The following is a 21,222-nucleotide window of genomic DNA, read 5'->3' as shown; positions in this document are numbered from 1 at the left end:
TCAGGGGCAAGCTGCACATAACCCGATTACCCACCTCCTTTCTTGGGTTACTGCTGGGTAGTCACCTGTCGTGGAGCACCCACGGGGACACTCGAGGAAGAAAGAAGTTACTCACCGTAGTAACGATGGTTCTTCGAGATGTGTCCCCGTGGGTGCTCCACCCCCCGCCCCCATCCTCCCCGCTTCGGATCTCTGTTTGGTGTTTTTTCAGGAGCATCGGAGGCGGTTGGTCAAGGAACTGGCGGGGACTGGATCGCGCACGTGGCCAGGAGCACGCAGGGGAGCGGCGCGCACCGGCGCATGCGCGGTCCGGCAGAAACTGCTGGAAAGATCCGATCTGCGGCGCCGGGGCGAGCCAGACACCTATCGTGGAGCACCCACGGGGACACATCTCGAAGAACCATCGTTATTACGGTGAGTAACTTCTTTGTATATTAAAAAAGAGAGTGAATAAATTTTCACTGTGTATTTATTCACAGCAATAGTATATAGCAGTAATTTGTATATTTTCTAAGGACCAGGTTTTTTTTTTGTTTGTCTCCCCCCCCCCCCGCGCATTTTGGGAAATGCTGATCTAGAGAACAATAAAGCTATAAATAGCAGGCATTTGTCAAGAACCAATTGTATCAAACCATCTTAATGGCTTTCTTTGACAGGATAAAAAGCCTTGTGGATGGGGGGAAAGTAGTAGATGTGGTATCTTCACATTAGTAAAGCTTCTGACTGTCTCAATAGGGATATACAACCTAGATGGAGCTACTATAAGATGTGTGTAAAGCTGGTTGGAAAACTGTTCCCAGAGTAGTTCAGTGGTTCACAATCATCTGGAAGGCATTTACAAGTGGGGTCCCACAGGGCTCGGTTCTGGGTCTGGTTCTGTTAAGTGTCTTCATCAGCTATTAGATAATGGCATATGTAGTTACACTTATAAAAGTTCCCAGATGATACCAAACTGGGAAAGGGACTGCATGTGCTTTGGAGGATAGCATTAAAATTTGAAATGATCTTGATGAACTGGGGAAGTCTGAAGTGAAAAACTCCAAAGGACTCCACCATTTAGGAAGGAGCAATCAGTTGCATATATGCAAGATGTGGGAAATGACTGCCTGGGAAGCAGTTCTGTGGAAATGGATCTGGGAGTCATGGTCAAGCTAACTGAATCAACAGTAGCAACGAAGGGTCCTGTGGCACCTTATAGACTAACAGAAAAGTTTAGAGCATGAGCTTTTGTGAGTTAACTCACTTCTTTAGATGCTCAGATGCTCAGTTAACTCACGAAAGCTCATGCTCTAAACTTTTGTTAGTCTATAAGGTGCCACAGGACCCTTCGTTGCTGCTACAGACCCAGACTAACACGGCTACCCCTCTGATACTTGAATCAACAGTGTAACATTATTGCAAAAAAACCAAACTTCACTCTGGGATATGTTAGTAGGAGTGTTTTCAGCAAGAAAGAAGTAATTCTTCTGACTTGCTCTGCAATGATTAGTCTTCAACTGAAGTATTGTCCAGTTCTGGGTGCTACATTTCATGAAAGATGGACAAATTGGACAAGGTCCAAAGGAGAGCAACAAAAATCATTAAAGTTTAGTAAAACATTACCTGTGAGGCAAGATTGAAGAAACTGGGTTTGTTTAATCTGGAACAGAGAAGGTGGTTTTCACGTGCATAAAAAGTCGTTGGAAGAAGGGAAAAAAATGGTGGCTTTTAATTCCAGAGGATAGGATAAGATGCATATGTGCAACAACTGAGGCAGGGGTTGGCAACCGTCAGTACATGACTCATCAAGGGTAATTTGCTATTGGGAGGCAAGCCCTTCTGTTAACTTTGACCATCCATAGCATGCACCCTTGAAGCTCCCAGCGGCCATGGTTTGCCTTTCCCAGTCAGTGGGAGTTGTGGGGGCCATGTCTGCAGATAATCAGTGTAACCCAAATGTCTCTTGGCCTGCCAGCAGATTACTCTAATGGGTCGCATGCTGAAGGTTTTTTATCTCTAGACTGAAGAATATCCCATTCAGTTGAACTTTGTGCCTCAGTTGCAGAAGTGCTGTAATTCTAGAACCGTTCCAAGCATTTAGAAAGGCATTTACAAGCTGTCTTGATCATAAACTCAGACTATAGGTCAGTCAAAGCAGTGTCTTCCAAGTACTCCAGAAGTCAGGCTAATGCTTTGTGAGGGTTACTCTGGTGGAGAATAATAATGTTCCTCAGTTCTTCGATCTGTTCCAAAAAGTGCACCTCTGTCAGAACAAACTTGAAAAGTTATTCCATTATTGTTGGTTATAAAATGTCATGACCGTTCCTTTCTGTCTGTGTGAAATTTTAGCTTCTGATATTACATAGATGTTGCATTGAGACTCAGCATAAATTTTCCTTGCCAGTTACTAAAGCACAGAACTACTTAACTACTAATCTACAATTAGTTTATTTATAATATGTTTGATTTGGTGTTTTTAACATGGTCTAATTCAATTTTGTGCTTGTTCTTTTGGTAGTATCTTCTTGACTGCAGCTCTGGGTTTCCCTGAAGCTTTAATTCCTGTCCAGCTGTTATGGGTAAATCTTGTAACGGATGGTCTTCCAGCCACTGCTCTGGGCTTCAATCCTCCTGATTTAGATATCATGGATAAGCCACCACGTAATCCTAAAGAGCCCCTGATCAGTGGGTGGCTCTTCTTCCGTTACTTGGCTATTGGATGTGAGTAGCTCTTTGTCTTTTATTTGTAACTGTTTGTGCATGTAGAATGACTTAAAGGAACTTGATATGGAAGTCACTTATGCGGTCTTCAGTTGTCTTTGAGGCCTGGTCTACGCTAGGGATCAAAGTGGATCCCATATACATAATTCTAGCCACACCATAGCTAGAATAGACATCAGGATCGACGTTTTCTTGGTGTAGATCAGGCCCCTTTGGGCTTGTGTTGTCCCTTACTCTGCGCCTCAGCATGGAGTACCTGGGTTGACAGCTGAGCCCGGAGAGATCCATTTTGCTGCATCTTCATGCACATGGCAAAATTGATTCCTGGAAGATCCATCACGGCGCCCCTGAGGATCTTGCAGAGCAGCACCATATATGGCAGAACTGGCACACTCCTTTCAGTCTTGGTTCCAAGATGGTCACACTTCATTGTTGCATCAGTTTATGTAGTAGGTGCACTATACTTGCAGTATACATCCTGTAGTCCATAGTATTCTTATTTATCTTATCCGTGTCAGGCAAAGCAACGTGTGCATGGACACCTTAACACTGTCACATCACTGTTTGTTGCTATTTCTAACTTTTAAACAATTTATAATTTACTCTTAGAATGTAGGAATTGTTATATTGGGTCAGATCATCCATCTAGTCCAGTACCGGTCTATGGCATTGCTTAGTGCTATATGATTCATAGGAAAGAACCCCCCTATAGGTGTATGTGCTCAAGTTAAATTTGAGTTATCTCTGTCCAGAACATTTTGTTTCTGCCCAGAAACATGTACTACTTTCTCTCCTACAACATTCTCTTCCCCTTCCTGTGACCCATCCCAATTTCTCTCTCTCCTCCCCACATATCCTCTTTCAGCTGAGGACACATGGGGATTGCCACTTAGCTATCTTCAGAGGCTGGGAAATGCAAGACACCAGTTAATGAAGCTACCTCCCTGATAGCTAGAACCTGTTTTTAATCAGTAAAGGAGATTCGTGATGGGTATGGCCAAAAATCAATCGCTATCCAAAATGTTTTGCAGCACATTCATACTTGCACTTTGCAGAGCAGAGTTATGTTTCTCACTTTTTTTATTAGAAAGGAAGAACTTAGGATTTTTTTTTTTTTTTTTTTTTTTTTTTTTTTGCTAAATACATTTGTATTTACTGATCCCCTTCCAAAGTCATGACCCTGGTTGAATTCTGTTTTCCCTAAATTACAATAAATACATAAGATCTTTACAGTTGGACAGATTCCAATTATGGTGACTTGGCAAACTTAAAAGCAGATTCCTTCTACAGGAAATGGGCAAAGGTTACATTATATGTGTACCCAAAGGGCGGTAAAGCAGGAAGCTCAAGTGAGGTTTAACAAGACAGTATCACAAATACCTTTCCTGATATAGAAAAACAGTCTCTCTTTTCTTTAAGGTTATGTTGGAGCTGCGACAGTGGGTGCTGCTGCTTGGTGGTTCATTGCTGCAGATGGTGGCCCAAGAGTTACCTATTACCAGCTGGTATTCATTCAGTTTTTAATTTACTTCAGAAAACCTGCAGAAATATGTGAATCTATACTTTGTGTAATAAAATGTTGGTACTTACTGTATGCTCTACCTTTTCATTTCAAAGAGAACTGCAGATGGACCACCTTTAATTTTATTAAATAATCCCACTAATTCAAAGTTAGTAGCTATACAAAGCTGAAAGTTAGAATACCGAAGATTTTCTTTAAACTGCTTCTGAAGGACTATAATTGCCTTTTATTGGAAAACTTCTCTTTTTATATATATCAAATTTAATGTGAAGCTGTTTGAATCAGAGATGAAGTAGTCAAAAGTAATTCTTAGTGGTGTTGGTCTCCATGGGCGCATACTTTTTATAAGCTTAGTGCTAGACTGTTGCACCATCTTACTTTTTTTTTTTTGTCAGTAGGTAGTATTTTTGAAATCATGAGAGACATGCTTTATTCTATTGTAGAGTCACTTCCTACAGTGCAATGAGGACAACCCAGAATTCACAGATGTAGATTGTGTGGTCTTTGAGTCACCATACCCAATGACGATGGCACTGTCTGTTCTGGTCACCATAGAAATGTGTAATGCTCTCAACAGGTTAGTATGTCTGAAGTAGGAAACTGAAAGTATGAAGTTTTACATAGCATATGTCCTTTCTGAATGCATGGACAGCTCAAGTAATAGATAATGAGGCAATGGTGAATTTGAGTTTGTTTATGGAAGGCCAAAGGACCTTTTTTTTTGATTATCTTACCCCATAAGTAAAAATACTTTAAATCCTTCAGTTCATTCTTGGACTTTAGTATTAGACTGCTAGGATATTTCCCACTATTTAAGCCTCATCAATCATATTATCCCTCATACTTCTGATATAAAGTGATATCAAGGAGACTTAAAATAAGACTGTTAAATGTATGGAAAATAGTTTTTTCGTGCCCTAAGGGAGCAAGCCTTAGCTAATTAATACTAAATTATAAATGGAAACCTCTAAATAGCACAATATGTCAAGGGTATTTGAAGAAACATAAACTGGAGGACAGTTAAATTTTTTTTTAAACAATTAAGGTATGATTCAAAATATTCTACATTGTGAGATTCCTCTTCTAAACTCCACAGTGCAGCTCAAAAACCTAATCTGGTATAGCCAAAACTTTTGTGTAGCTCGAAGCTACACCGAAAACTGACTTAATATGGACACTGACTTACTAGTTTAAAATACAATCTAATATTCAAATTAGCTCTTTAGAGTATGAGTGTATTGCTATTATACACCATTGGTCTAATAAATTGTTGTTGTTTAGTAGCATTGTGTAACAACTTTTTATTTAATACAGCAATTAGTTACTTTAAAAACAGACTTTTAGCATCTGAACAAGGATCACTGACTAAAAGTGTGAGCAGGCCCTAACTGTTGTGTTCTTAAATACCTTGTAGACTTAGAATTATGACCTACTAAGATGCCTGATGTGTCTTGTTGAATGTCTTCTATATGCATTGTCTCTGTTCCAGTTTATCAGAAAACCAGTCTTTACTGAGAATGCCCCCATGGGAGAATATCTGGCTAGTGGGTTCTATTTGCTTGTCCATGTCGCTCCATTTTCTTATCCTTTATGTGGAACCACTGCCGGTAAGTAAACTTGTTTATAGGTACAAGCTATGTAGAAAGAACAAGAATAGCAAAATTACTAGCCCATAATTTCAAAGAAAAATCACTGAGAAGTCTATTTTGTCTGTGTGTAAGTACAGTGACTCTTAATATTGTAGTTCTGTTCCTGAAAACAGCTACGTAAGGCAAAACGACGTGAAGCAAATCCAATTTCCTCATAAAAATGAATGTCAATGGGCTGGGTTCTAGGCAGTGTTTCAGGCAGAAGACATTGTGTATATACATGTTTCAAACTTTTATACTGTATAATGCTGTGCTCACCAATGAAGAATGATGCTTGCCTGAGGGTGGGGCGTGACAGGGTCAGGGTCTGGGAGCTTGCCCCATTTGGCCTTCCCTGCTCTCTGGCTAGGGAGAGCATTCAGATGCTTTCTTTATTCCCTTGCCGGAATACAGGGTAAGCGGGTGGGGGGAACCAAACAACCTCATAATGGAACATTGCGTCACTTTAAATGAATATGTTCTCATCTAGATTAGCAACCTAACAAGGAAAGAACCTTAACAGGGATAATTTTAAGTGAGGAGTTACGGTAAAAGGATCTAATGCTTGGCTTCTCTTCCACAGCTAATTTTCCAAATCACACCTCTGAATGTGACACAGTGGCTGATGGTGTTGAAAATCTCACTACCTGTCATTCTGCTGGACGAGACACTTAAGTTTGTGGCCCGTAACTACCTGGAACCTGGTAAAGATTGTGTGAAGCCTGCCACCAAGCCATGTTCTTTATCAGCATGCACCGAAGGGATTTCCTGGCCATTTGTGCTCTTTACTATGCCATTGCTTATCTGGCTTTACAGTACAGACACTAACTTTAGTGATATGTTCTGGTCTTGACTGACATAGTGATGATTTTGCATAAAGATGTTTAACTTAATCAAATTTTTTATTGTTTAAAGCAACTGTCTCTTTCTGCTGAATTTTCACATGAACATATTTGCTGGTGATGGAGGTTTCATACTCTAGATTGTGTTTTGCTTTTTCTGACTCCAGTGGGGGCAATATTTTCCTCTTTTATACACAACTAAAGTGTCCATTGACATGTACAGAGAACTAACACTATTTTATGCAAATATTTTTTGTAGATGAAAAGCATGTACAGTGTTCTGTTTAATAGTCTGTTCATCTTGTAAAAAAAACAAAACAAAAAAACAAAAAACTTTTTTTTTGAGCCAGCGGACACTATCAAAATAAATTGGCAGCAGATTTTAGGGAATGAATGTTTTTTCTAAAACTAAAAAAGCATGTAACTGTCTGTCTCTCTTGCATGACATGAAATTTAAGTTGATGTCAGTTTAATTTTTATTCATAAGCCAATTTTTTTCCTGCACTGGGCAGAGTATACTGCTACCTCAGTCAGTATTTTTTTTTTTTTTTAAATTTGCCCCTCCATATGCCCCCTCATCTTGTTTACACCAGTCTTTGTAAGTGGTGGAGTATGCCTATTCATGCTTGTGCAGAAACCATAATTCCAGGTGGAACTTGCTGGGGTGTTCTACCATCCCTTTAACACACGTAGTTTTTTAAGGTTATTTATTTGAATGTCTAATGTATTTTATGATAACAAACCTTGTTTGGCCAGTGTTTCCCACTTTACTGGGGGGGAGAGGGCACTACTTCAGTCTAACTTGAACTTTTAAACGGACAAAAAAAATTTTTTTTTTAACTCTAAAAGATGGTTTAAGTTCTGTTTTTTAATACCTTATTTACGTGTGTTTAGATGTTTTTCAGTCTCTTAGATCAGGGCTTTTGTAAAATGACCTGGAAAAAATACTTTGCACTGCATAGTTAGAAATTGGATTTCTTACACGTTTAGTTAGGGCACTAATGATCAGTTACACATTTTGAGTTACTCTGCTGGCCTTGTTCTAGCCTGACTTAGAGAAGTAACAAGCTCGTGTGTGTTTTTTTTTTGTAAAATCTGTAAATAGCACATGACCAAATGAACATATTGTATAGAACTATTTTTATTTTAATGTGGCACTAACCACCTTCATTATATTATGATAAACGTTAGAGCATGTTTTCAAATTCAGTCCTGTATCAACAATGTGTAAGTCATTAACAGTCCTAACTGTGGTGTTTTTTCTCCAATGCCTTCCAACATTCATCGACTTAAGTGAGTATTTCTCTTCCATTTCACCATCCCAGTGGTGACTTACTGTAAAATGGCATTCTGTATACCTGTCCAAGAATAAATAGTAATATCCTTCATTCTGTGCTGCGTCTGTCAGATTCTGCTGTGCTACATTATTATCACCACTTTAAACTACGTATCCTGTAGCGTTAGGCACAAACTACTCAAGCAAATTGCTTTAGATTCAGGATCACAGTACTTCTTGGGACTAGAAGCTTCAGTGCACCAAGAAATGAGAGCTCTTGCTCAATTTTATCCTGCTCTCTTGGTCAGGTCAACAGTAAGCTTTTTCAAATCCTTGGACAGCTGCTGTCTGAATTTGATAACCCAGTATTAATGGTACATATGTTGACGCTTATGATCAGACATCATTTCTTCTGAAGAGATATACTCACTATAGAAGATGCAGGATGCTGTTTGCAAGCAGACTCTGTCCATTCCAGTTATATTCTATTGGAACCCTAGAGTGCTTACTATGCAGCTGCTCCTTTTGTGATAGAACAAGCCATTGATTGTTCCCTTTGAATGAGAGTGCTTTCTTCTGTACAATGGGTGTAAGAAAAGATGAAAAAAGAAAACATTCCTGTTAACTTAAGCCTGCTTAGTGCCTAACCTTTTAGAGCAGCACTGGAGGGCACAGTGGCTATGTAAAATGGCAGGTGATGTGTTGGTTTAAATCTGTATTTAATAGCTGCTGGGCCACAACTTTTCAACTCGCATTGAAGATAACTGATTGATTGATTGATAAATCAAGGCACCAAAAAACTCTGCTGGATCTCTGAACTGCTGCAGAGGGGCATGGATAGCGTAGGTTCCATACTTACTTACAAGTGAAGAAGCTTAAATTTCCCAAAGGACTTGTCCACAAAGTGTGGCATTGTATACTGGAGGGTGTAAATTCCAGAGCGTTCTGTACAGATACGCTCTTTGCTGCTGGAGACCTTGCTGACACCCTCTTAAAGTTCCTAGTGTAAGAGGTGGATTGATTTTAAAATCAAGTTTCTCACCTATACTTCATATTTCTTAAATAGTGGTGCAAATATAATCATTAATATTAATTTACAACTCAGTACAGTCTTTTAGATCATCTCAGAGGGTATACTTTGCAATTTTTGTAGGTAACTTGTTTTATGTTACTTTAGGAAATAGTACATAATACTCATTTACCTGTGTCCAGCTGCAGGTGCCACAGCAGTACATTAGGAATGGTAAGCAGTAAGTCACAAACACAATAACATTTTATATTTTATTAAACTAAATCTTAAATACTACATAAATGCTTCAGTCTCCTAAGTGGCTAGCTGATGGGCTGCCCTTCAACTTTTTTAAAGTATTTTAATTCTAACAGACAAGTCCTCGAACGCTAACCATACAGTGTCCTTAAAAATTTTACAACTAGCTCTCTTCTTCCCCACTGTCATTTTGAACCATAGAAAAACAGATGAGTTTTCTTGCTTTTTCAACTCCTAGTCAATTTTTTAGGTTTGTGACTAACGCCAAACAATGAAAATATTCTCTGTGCATGCAGAGGAAGCAACTGCTGCAAAAAGTTGGATTAGCAACTGAAAGAACTCTGTTTCAAGGTGCTAAGCTAATGATTCCTACCAGTTCAGGGTAGTTACATGGTTCAAAGTAATCCATAAAGATGTACTAATTATATGGTTTCACTCCAGCCCTGAAACTTATTTTGCCTGGCATAACTGAGGAGTGATTTTGAGATGCCTATGCCATGGCAGCAACATCCTCTTCAGAACTTAAGCATGTGCCTTTATATCTGGGGCTAAAAATATTCACAAGAAAATGAGGTTGAGTTAGTGTTCAATCCAGTAGTTTCTTCACTGCATGTAGTTTAACTGTCTGGTGAGAGATTTTTTTCATTGCTGTTTCTTGAAATGCCTTCAAATTTCAAGAGCATCAGCAATGCCGCAGCAATTTCTCTGAAGTTTAGTTAAGGCTATGGTTAAGAGTTCACTATACTGAGCTCATCCTCTACATTCCTCTTTAATCTAATGATACATACTTTGGATAGGATACTTCCATCTAGTTAATTGCTGTTGTCTTAAAGTTTTATGAAAGTAGGCAGATTCTTAATAAATTGTTCAAAACAAACAGCCACTGAATTTCACTGGACATTTTGAGGGAGAAGTCATTTGTATTCTCCTCCTCTCTTCAATGAAACTGAAGCAAAAAGAGTTATGGAATTATTTTGTAACGTCAACACTTCTATTCATGAAGGAGACTCAATGTTCGGCTAAGATGCTTTAAATTCCATTTCTTCTAAATATCGTCTCATCTTTGCCAGGTTTGCAGCATTGTCTGTGGAAAAAATTGCACATGAGCTTTTTGTTCACAGTATAGTACAGCTTCCACTGCCACTTTTAAATATTCCATGTGGGCATTTCCTGATGAAGCTATTGTTTCTTGTCACATGGGCACGTATTACTGGATCATTGTGTACGTTGCCCCACCCAGGAAAGTAACTGGCAAATTTCTCTTCAGTATTTCTTGTAAACTGTTCACGTTCCTACTCCACTATCTAGCAACTTCCCACCAATGTCTGCTGTACCAGGTAAAATATAGCGTGGTTTTAAGGACTTAGCCACGTCAATAAAGGTGTTTAAACAGTACAAAAAGGAGAATTGGTGGCATAAATGAACCGAGCAATATTTTCATCTATGGTACCTTGTTAGTATTTGCTAGTTCTTACTACAAATCCATCCATGGTGGTAGTTTTACTGGAATACTGAAATATTTTGCTTGCTACTGATACTCTTTCTGAAACCTGTTGAGTTGCAGCACTGCTGCTAAGTATACCAGTGAATGATTCTGAAGCATTGCAGATAACACAATCTCTTGCACTTAAATGGGCTCCTGAAACGAAATTCAAACATATCTTGAACAGTCATTCTCACTCTACTTATTCAGATAATTTTTTGGATTTTTTTTCCAACCGGGATGCAGATCCCATTCCCAGTTACCAAAGAAGCTCAGACGGACTGTGCTTAGAGTGCACTTAATTTTGGAGTAACCCCATTGAACTCACTGGCACTTCTTTCCTCCAAAAAAAAAAAGTCTAGAATGGGGTTCCCTTGGAAAAGCTAAGTTACACTGAAGTAAAATAAGGAACAGACTTGGGATAGCACCATTATGGTCTGTGGCCGTGGTATTCCAAAATAAGAGGCGTATTATGTAATAACACAAGAAAATGAGTGTTTGGATTTTTTCTGGAAGCTTTGTCTCTGAAGCAGACGGTATCATCTCAACGGAGTTTGTGCCTCTCGAATGACCTCCTTGTATGACTTTAGAACAGTGATGGGCACCCACTTAATACGTGGGCTGTGTGCAGCCTGCACACCACCTCTCCCATGCGCTTCTGGAGTCCCACCCTTCATAGCTCCTTCTTTGCCCTCTTAGCACCTTTGAGCATCACAAATCTGCTTACTTGCAGTCTGTCCCTTCTTCCATAGCTTGAATAACCACAAATAGCTAATTTGCAAGGTTCCTGCTCAAGGAAGGAGCAGGGACAGAGTGCAAATCAACAGAGGGGTGGGAGGGAGAGGAGATGAGTAGAAAATGCTCCAGTGCACGAGGCATATGGGAGCACAGGGGCCACATACAGCCTGCTGGCCACAAGTTGTCTGCCACTGCTTTAGAATCAGCGTGTAGCCCTGCTCCTGTAATGAGAACAATGTAAACCTGGGCATTCAATTTTGAAAGTGGAAATCTGGGTTGTGGGGTGGACTGGCCTGAAGAGAGGACAAAACCAGAACAGGCTTTGAATTTTGCTTTAACGCTGAGGTTCTAAGCTCTAGCTCTGTCTAGGGGCTTTATCTAAAGTTGGAGCATGAAAGAGCTCTCTGGCAGTGCACTGAATAGTAAGCATTAATAGCTAAAGACTGGACTTCAGGCAAGTGCAGATTCTACCCCATCTCTGCTATTTCAACAGCAGGTGTGCTTATTAAATGCTAAGGATCTTACCTTTCCTCCTTCCCAGTGTTGTCCCCAGAGTTGGATTTAGGCTGCATGGGGCCTAGAGGTGCCAAGCTTTAAGGTCCAGCAGCCCCATTCTTCCTTGTACTGGATGTTTGTCGTGATCCTCCTGTGGCAGCCTGCTCTAGCCCATGCCTAGCACGGAGTTAAAGGCTGTACATGCACCGTGAGCTGCAATGTTGTGGCTTGGGAAGGCACCCTCCCTTGACAATGCACAAATTAATCTTACAAGAGGTGCACAAAAATTACTGAAGTAACATATGGAATGGCTCAAAGCCACTTAACTGCGAAGGCCATACCGAATATATTGTTGTGATTTATCCTGCCCTGCTGGCAGCCTGGTACAGAAGGAGCAACCATTAAGGAAGGAGGAAGGAGGTGTGACTAGAAAGCAGCAGTCACATGTTCAGCTCTTGCCTGTAGTCAAAAGACTCAGGGCTCAATGTGGGACCTGCAGGCTGAGACAGGGAAAGGGTTCTGATGACTACAAAGGAAGGGCTTGGGTGAAACCAAGTTGCATTACTTCTAAGTAGAATTTCTTGCCAAACTTTGTCTTCCATATTAGAAAAATTCCTTTTGCTTCCCACCTACCAGGGTCATCTTGTGGGAACAGTTCAACTGCATGTTCAGTTTTTCTGGACGAGAAGTTTCCACGTTCTTTCTAACCCCACTTGATAAGTTGTGTAGCAGAGAGGGAAGGGAGTATAGACAAGTCTATGGGACTGTTCGCTCAGGAGAGATCCATTTGATCTAGTTCATAACCCCACCAACAACATATCTTGTTAGCTGCACAGTTACTTGTATTTCCCCTTTCTAGGCTTTGCTCCAGTGTTTCTTGGAACATGTCTGTGCCTTTTGCCTCTGCTTATATTTTCCTTTCACACTTCTGAGCTCTGTTGTCAGCCACTGCATGCTGGGTTCTTTAACACTCACCTTTGGTAATCTTTTTGATCCCAGACTCAGAGGGGTACCAGGGAACCTAGGTTTGTAGCTGATTAGGTCAGAGCTGGATCAGAGAGGTCTTTCTAAGGCTTAGGCTGGAAAAATTTACTTTCAAAATTTGAAACCATCTCCTTTCCTCTGTGCTGAAACATTACCTAATGCTGCTTCTAGCTGGAGGGTGAAGTGACTTTTTCAGATGCATCTAGCCTAGGACTTCCCAGATGTTGTGATAGTGTGGATCTATGTCATTCTCCAAAGAGCTATTCCTGAGCCATATTTAAATGGCTGCTCTTATTTTACCTCCAGCAGTACAAGATGAATATCTGATGACTTCAGATAACACTTCAAGGCTACGTCTACACAAGCCCCAGACTTCGAAATGGCCACGCAAATGGCCATTTTGAAGTTTACTAATGAAGTACTGAAATGTATATTCAGCGCTTCATTAGCATGCGGGCGGCCGCAGCACTTCGAAGTAGCTGGGCTCCTTTTGAAAAGGAGCCCTGTCGGGATGAGACACACAGCAGTGAGGCGCGTCAATTTCAAAGTCCCCTTATTCCCATGAGCTGATGGGAATAAGGGGACTTTGAAGTAGGTGGGGTCCTTTCGAAAAGGAGCCCTGTCAGGATGAGACTTACAGCTGCGAGACGTGTCGATTTTGAAGTGCCGTGGCTGCCCGCATGCTAATGAAGCACTGAATATGCATTTCAGTGCTTCATTAGTAAACTTCAAAATGGCCATTTGCATGGCCATTTTGAAGCTTGGGGCTTGTGTAGACACAGCCCAAGAGCCCAACTGTAAAAGATACAGTATAAAACTAAGTCGTTTCATAAAATTACTCTGGCTAATAGTTGTGGGAAGGCACTTTCATAAATGTTTAAATGCAAGAAAATGAAGTTTTAATCTGTGATGATAAAATGCAGTACAGCAGTCCTCTAGGTTCTTCCAAGAACACAGCTAATAAATGGAATATAATGACAAACAGCTCAAAGAGGAAGGATGATGGAATTTGCTGAGATGGGAAGGGGAAGAGGTAAATCAGATTACAAAATTCTCTTACACTTGTTGTGTTTAATTTTTGCACATCTAACTGTTTGCCTAATCTCTGCTAATCACAGCTTTAATTTCATTAATACTAAGTATATTCTCAAAAATCTTAGCCTTAGTACATTGTAGGCTGTGCTCCTAAGGGTTGTGTTTAACACATTCATCAGAACTTTGTAGGAAATTAGAATACATTGTTGCATATCCTTATGTGCAGAGTAGTCATTTTATTAGAAACTCTTTTTTGTCCCTCAAGTTAAATGACTATGTCCAGAACTAGTTGCATAACCTGGATAATTAAAGGGACACTTTAGTCAACTCTGAGCCAAAGCTTGCTTCTTTTTTCCTTCAAGAAGTTGCTAGACATTTCCAAGACAAACTCATTTTTTTTAAATTCATGCAGGGGTTAGTTCAAATATTAAAACCTTGTCAGTGAATCAGAACCTGAAAGTGAGAAGAGCTTTGTCTTATTTCATTGTGTAGTTTTACATTTCTCTGTCTGGCCAAAATAAATTAGATTTTAATTCTTTTATTGTGGAATCTTTCAGTGATAAATCCTGGCCCTATTGAAATCACTGGGAGCTCTCTCACTGATTTTGGTAAGGTCAGAATTTCATTAAGTGTTTGAGTTTAGGGTTTTTTTAATTTTTAAACCTGACAGTGTCCTTTCAATTACATCAGTTATCCAACTTAACATTCTCTCTTCTATCACTATTGATCTTACAAGTCTTGCTTTTATAATGTTACAGCAGTATTCATCCTTTTCACTAACTGATTCCGTTTTCTTTCCTTTTCAGCAATGCTGGAGTAATCACATCCTAAACAATTTTGCAGAAATGTAAGGTTGTTTTTTTGCGTGCATGTGTTTTAGCAACACATCTAGCAAAAACCTCTGCATGTATCATGTGTATGTAAAAAAAACAAAAAAAAACAAAAAAAAAAACCACCCACAAACTTGCTTTCCCTAAAATGAAATTCATTGTGTGCTCTGTGGAGGAAATGTGTGGTACCATTACGGCTTCAGTTATACAAATGTACAAACGTGCAATATGGCTTAACAAAAAAAAAAGAAAATTCTCCAGAGAAGTTTGGTTTCTTTGCTGCATGAAGACTGTTTATTCTTAAACATTTAGACCAGAATTAAGTACCTGTCAGCCAAGTTTCCATATTTCTCTGTACAAACTGTATAATAGATAAATGCATGCCTTCAGTTGTAAGTAGCCAAATCTTTCTGTATTGTATCATCTAAACATACTTCTTTATGAACAGCTCTGTACAATATGCTATACTATTTATAAATTCAGTAAAAAAAAACCTACAGATGTTGAATGTTTGAACTATAAGCCTTCAGTTCATAACTTCAGTTTTTTTTATTTTTCATGTGCAGATACCTCTTGCACTATAACTTATTTAAATCTAAAGCAGTAGACAGATGTTGGTGCAATACATGTGTGTGTGATGCATTTCTCTCAAAAGAAACTGTCAGTTACAACAACTGCATGTGACCTTTAGAAGTTGTTAATAAGATAATTGTCTATTCCAATGCTGACAATAATAAGCATCACACCTAATTTCGTTGTTTCAGGGTAAATAAATTTATTCTACAATACCTACTTGGCGTGTTATTTTATGCAATTTGTTTTCTGCAGGTATAAGTGTACATACTTCAGCACTGTCTTATATTAATGCCAGGATGACAGTTACTAGCAGCAACAGCATTGCAATCTTTCCTACTAGAACTATACAGGTGCCAGCTGCTCTTGAGCATTGACCTCCTTGCTGGTGATTTCTTTTTCTTCTCTCCAGGGGCTTGTGTGTAGCTAAGAGACACTGTCAAGTACTTGGATCACTTAATTTTTTTAAAAATGCGCTCCATTGTTTGTAAAATCCCTCTGAGAAACTTCAAAATAAACATTTTTGCCAACTAATTAACTTTTGTCCTTTCCTATGTTGCAAATAATTTTTACTACCCCCAAATCATCTAGGGCCACTAACATTCCCTGTGCTCCTCCAATTAGGGCCAAAAGCAACCCCTTGTTGTCAATTGTACTTGCCTATTAGCTTGTAACTGACTGCAGGACCCACTAAGTCTGTCCTTCAGCCTCCAGTGGCGCACCACGAGCACATTGAAGAGCCTGGTCCTCAAAGAACATGTGCTAAGTGCTTTATATCAGTGGGGCAAATACTCTTTCACAACAGCTCACTGAGATAGGCAAGATTTATTCTCCCATGGTATTAGACAGGGAAACGGACAGAATTCATGCTGAAGGGCAATGAATGAGATTAGAGGCGTGGTCATACCTCTCATAGAAGAGGGTAAAAGAGGCCTTTAGGGGAGACGCATGGGCTACATCTACACTAGAGTTGTCGCCAAAACCAGAGTGTTGTTGACAGAACTCAGAGTGTCTACACACAATGTGGTCTGTCGTCAGTCTCAACAAAACTCAGCGCTTCTGCCGACAGCGTTCTGCCGCTCCGCCATGAGGAATGATGCCTTTTGACAGTTTGTGGACCAAAAAAAAAGCCATGTAGATGCTCCAGAGGACCTCTTGACAGACAGGGCTGCCAGTTCACCAGGAAGCCCTGTTTGCTGTACTTGCGATTGGCTGCTCTGTTGAGAGAGGGCTGGGGAGTCTGGATGCTCTGATGGAACAGATTTTTTTTTTTTTTTTTCCAATCCACTTTTATGTGTGGACGCGATCTGTCGACAGAAGTTTTGCCAGAAGATCTCTTCGACATCATTTCTGTGATGGGTCACAGTAGTGTAGACAAGCCATGGCATGAGAGACAACTGGACTACAAACTGTGGACTGAGTTCCTCGTTTAAATTAAAAGGCAGCAAGTCTCAAAGGAGAGAGTAGCATACAAACCTCTTATGGCACTTAATTCTCCATCTTCCAGGTGAGTGTACAGAACTGCTGAGTCCTGCTAAGCTCACACTGTAGTTACTCAAACAGTTGAAAAAAATCTCACCCATGCTTCAGGCATGAACTGGCCCCTCATTGCCAGGGTTCAGGAAGAAAAAACTAAGTCAGGGGCTCTCAAGCTTCATTGTGCTGTGACCCTCTAACAACAAAAATTGCTACATGACCCCAATGGGTAGGACCAAAGCTTCAACTCGCCCAAGCCCCAGTATCTAGGGCTGAAGTCTGTGGAACTTTGGCTTCAGCCCTGTCAACCCCATTAAAATTGGGTCCTGACCCACCATTTGAGAACCACTGCTCTAGGCAGATTTGTCTTGGAACCTGCCTAACACCCTCCTCTCTCCAAAGTAGCTGCTAATGAATCCTGAAGCATGTCCCTAAATTAAGGATTGTACCCAACACAACTCTAGCCCTTAAAAACTACACAAACAGAATTCCTCAGACTGTCAGAGCTGGATTCAATGTGTGCTCACACTACTTCTCAACTAAGCCTGGCCTCCACAAAATTAGCATTCAAGACTTACAGCTAGCAAAGAACCTAGCTCTCACCAAGATCCTGTAGCACCAAGCCAACAAAGTAGGCAACATTCAAAAGGGACAAAGGGAGAGTGTTTTCTTCTCTAAGGCAGTTTTCAAAATGAGCTTCAGTGACCTTTAAGTGTAATCACCATCCCTTTACGCTCCAGCGCATGACTAGCAAGCAAAGCTAAACAAATGTGACATCAGTTCAGGTTTTTCAGTTAAAACAATGTAATTCAACTACACTAATACTTGTTATGCAATGCTGCAAAATGCTTGTGTACATTTTTAATACGTAGAGAGATAATTTATCAGTCCCTCTCCTTATGGCATTATCTCCTACTATGGTAGTGTTCTAAGTATACCGAGCACTAAAATTTCAGTTCTTGGAGTTAGACAAGGATGATTGTCCACTCATCTCTAATCTACAAACTGTCCTCACTCTCCTCTCCTGTATAAAGTAATTTCACAGCACACAGACACAGCAGTGGCAGCTGACAGCTGCTTCCTGGTTGTTACATTGCTCAGACATTGCATTTACATCATACCTTTCAGTCAAGAATCCCCAAAGGCACACCTAGAGCAAAATGGGCTCAATTACTTGGTAAAGGTCACTCAAGACATGCCTGCTATCTTGGCTGGGCTAACACCAGGGCTGATGTTTTATGCTGCAGATTCCTTACCATCTAATTCCAAAGACCAGGATCACAGATTATTACAGTAAGATTGCTATAAATGACATGTGGCACCCCCACGAGATGTATTCATTCAACACTATCTTTGCTGGCTAGTTGCCAGTGTTACAGTGAGTGGTGCATACAAGTCACTTACCAAAGACAGCTGGTTCAAAATCTGTAATGGCAATTCACATTCCAAACATCACATCAATATTGTTACACGCAGACACAAACCTGGTGCTAGAACAAAGTTGTCACACACTAAAGTTGTAACTCTCACAGTTCGAGTCCCACGTCACTACTCAGTAACTCGCTAGAAGAGAAAATAGACCTGTGGCACCTTAAAGACTAACAGTTATTTAGGCATAAGCTTTCATGGACAAAGACCCAGCTTTGTCAAATGCAGAGAATGCACTGATGCAAGCAAACAAGGTGAAAGGGCTCCCAGGTGCTTCATCCTCAGAACTGTGCCTGCAATAAGTGGGGTAAGAGATGCTCAAACAGCCTATCAGGGTTCCCTCTATTTTTTTCCATCTGTGGGCCATACAAGTTTTGTTGCATGCACCCAGGCATGTGTGGATGTGCACCACCACTGGAAACACAGGCTGCCCACAGTGGAGGGCTGTGGTGCTCTGCAAATCACCTGGGCAGCACCTGAATCTCCTCTGCAGCCACCCAAGTGCTCAGCTTACAATGAACACTGGCCCAACAATCAACTCATCTAGCTACTCAGCCTGTTGAAAAACTAGGCACATAAAGCACTAGTGAGGTCCATACAACTTAACTGCCGCGCTATTACTTATAGTACTCTATGTATTATACCCTGAAATTTTCCAATAACCATGTGCTGTGGCACTTATTTCTAAGTCTGATTCCATAAGTGAGCAGTTTAAGGGATGTGAAATTTGGCAGCATACAAGACAAATCCAATGCCTGAAGGGGGTACAGTAGTCTGGAACGGTTCAGAGCCCCAGCTTTAGAGAACGGTCACACATGAGCCCTGGATTTGGGGGCAACTGGGGAAAACAGGGAGGTGAAGTTTAGTAAGTGTCTCACCGCAAGGAAAGAGAGGCAGGAGGAAGCACTACTCCCCTTTGGTAGCTATAGCTTTGGCCCAGCTTGTGAATAAATTAGAAATCTTTAGACTTTCACCTATGTTAAGTAAGGCATAAGAAAATCTAGCACTGCTGTAGGAACCTGACCCAGGGTGGGGACCCTGTACACATCATCAGACTGCCTTACATAGCAAAGATTGACCAGCTCTGATTATGAAGTGCCTGCTGTAATAGCATTGAACACCCAAATAAGGTCTTCTCCAAATTATTTGCTCCCTGTGTTAGTTGGTCAAGGCTCTGTCCTCGGGTGACACTGTCTATAACGTAGAACTGCTGCTTTACACTGGTATGTGGACCTTTAGGAGAAATGATAACCAGCAAATAAAACTAGAGCTGAGTGAAGGGCTTTTTTCCCCCTCAAGTTGCATAAGTGCATTTTTTGGCAACCAGACAAGGTGGGTGAGGTAATAGCTTTTGTTGGACAGCTTCTGTTGAGGAGACAAGCTTCATAGCCTAGGAGCAGCTCTCTCTAGCTCCAAAGCTTGTCTCTCTCACCAACAGAAGCTGGTTCAATAGAAAAATTTCCCACCTGTCTTGTTTCTTTAATATCTTGGGACCAATATGCCCATGACAAATGCAGCTGTCAACCAAAACGATACATGAATTCCATGCAAATTCACCCAGTATGTCCATCCAGAACTGTGGGAGAAGGGCAGATTCAGGGGGAGAATTCACAAAACTGAAAAGGTAGTGGGAACCCTCATCCACCTCAGTAGGTGAAGCACTCACCCTGGACATGGGAGACCTGGGTTCAAGTTCCCAGGATGTTAAGTGGAGCAAGGATTTTTATTTCGGTTTCTCACATCCCACAGGAGTTCACTAGCACCAAAGCTGTGTGATACTCGGGTGGGTCTCCATCTCTCCTGGTGAAGCTATATGTTATATAAATAAATCGGACTTATAACAGGGTCAGGAATGAGCATAAACCCATCCACACAAGTGGCCTGCCACCAGGTTAGAGTTCCTCTCCCTTCCTCCCCCCGCCAAGTATTATTTGACTATTCATATGAATGAGAGAAGCTTCCACAGCAGAGATTAAGAACCCCACCATAGCATACATTACAGCCCAGTGGTTAGGGCACTCACCCATAATAGGGAGTTCAAGTCCCTGCTCCCAAGCGAACTGAGTGGGAAGTCAAAACTGAGTCCCGGGCAAGGAGCTATATTTACTAGAAGTGACGAGCAGCACCTCCACTTTGTTTTGCGAATGGCACATATGAATTCTTTGCTTTTAATATCCAACCAATAAAAAAGTTTGTTAAAAGGACTTGAAAAAAATCAAACATGGAAAATCACTTTGTTCTGACTTGCTGAAAAAAAAAAACCCCAAACACACAGAGATTCAAATCCAGCCAGTCTATGAACAGTTCTCCAGTGCAGCCAGCAAAGTGAAAACATTCTTACAATGGCTCTACTTTAGAGTGTTGGGGGGGAAGGGGGGGGGTCAGGGATTCTGACTAGAAAATTTGCACTCCAGGGTTATTTGGACATAAACGATCAGGCTTAAGACTGGCCACATGGGAGCTTAAATAAATGAACTAGGTCAGAACCTTAACCCTGCTGACAGGGTTTGGATGCTTTGCTGGATTCACCTTAAAAAAGAAGGGCTACAGCATGTTCTATTTTAGAAACGCCAGCTAGCAGGGTCTATGAAACATTGTGCCCTGATTTGCAACAGCACAAACAAGCTGCATTTGTGCCAGACTCACGCTTCTCTAAGCCTGTCCACCCCATGCTTGGGACCAGCAAGAGATAAAATGGGGAAGGAGGACTGACTAGATCAGGGGATTTGGAAAGAAACACAAGAGCCCTTACCCCACTAACTTGCCAGCTCAAACACAGCCTAGCTTGGTTGGGATTAGACATTACCATTGGAGCACAGGGCTGCTTAGTTGCTTTTGTGAAATTAATATGGTGTGGTACAGCCAGTTCCCAGCTAACAGGTGCTTCCATCGTGAATTGGCTCCAGGCTCAGTAGCGGCGCCAGGCACTGAACAAGTTGTGGGGA

General features: G+C 40.9%; 1 protein-coding gene across 2 annotated transcripts in view; it reads left to right on the top strand.

Annotated features, from left to right (window-relative positions):
* Positions 1-15,907, top strand: part of ATP2A2 (ATPase sarcoplasmic/endoplasmic reticulum Ca2+ transporting 2) — a 96,924-nt gene extending 81,017 nt beyond the window's left edge. The window contains exons 16-21 of one of the 2 annotated variants that reach the window (XM_075012701.1): positions 2,498-2,700; positions 4,120-4,205; positions 4,666-4,799; positions 5,712-5,829; positions 6,434-6,554; positions 14,777-15,907. In XM_075012701.1, the coding sequence (XP_074868802.1) occupies positions 2,498-2,700; positions 4,120-4,205; positions 4,666-4,799; positions 5,712-5,829; positions 6,434-6,554; positions 14,777-14,790 (676 nt within the window). In that variant the 3' untranslated portion in view covers positions 14,791-15,907. Of the gene's footprint in view, positions 1-2,497; positions 2,701-4,119; positions 4,206-4,665; positions 4,800-5,711; positions 5,830-6,433 lie in introns of both variants that reach the window. The other variant, XM_075012700.1, reaches the window with a different exon arrangement.
* The last annotated feature ends 5,315 nt before the right edge of the window (positions 15,908-21,222 follow it).

Source organism: Carettochelys insculpta, chromosome 18, assembly GCF_033958435.1.
Source record: "Carettochelys insculpta isolate YL-2023 chromosome 18, ASM3395843v1, whole genome shotgun sequence".
Lineage (NCBI taxonomy): Eukaryota > Metazoa > Chordata > Testudines > Carettochelyidae > Carettochelys > Carettochelys insculpta.
Note: the sequence above shows the minus strand (reverse complement) of the source record. Positions and strands in the feature narration are given on the sequence as shown.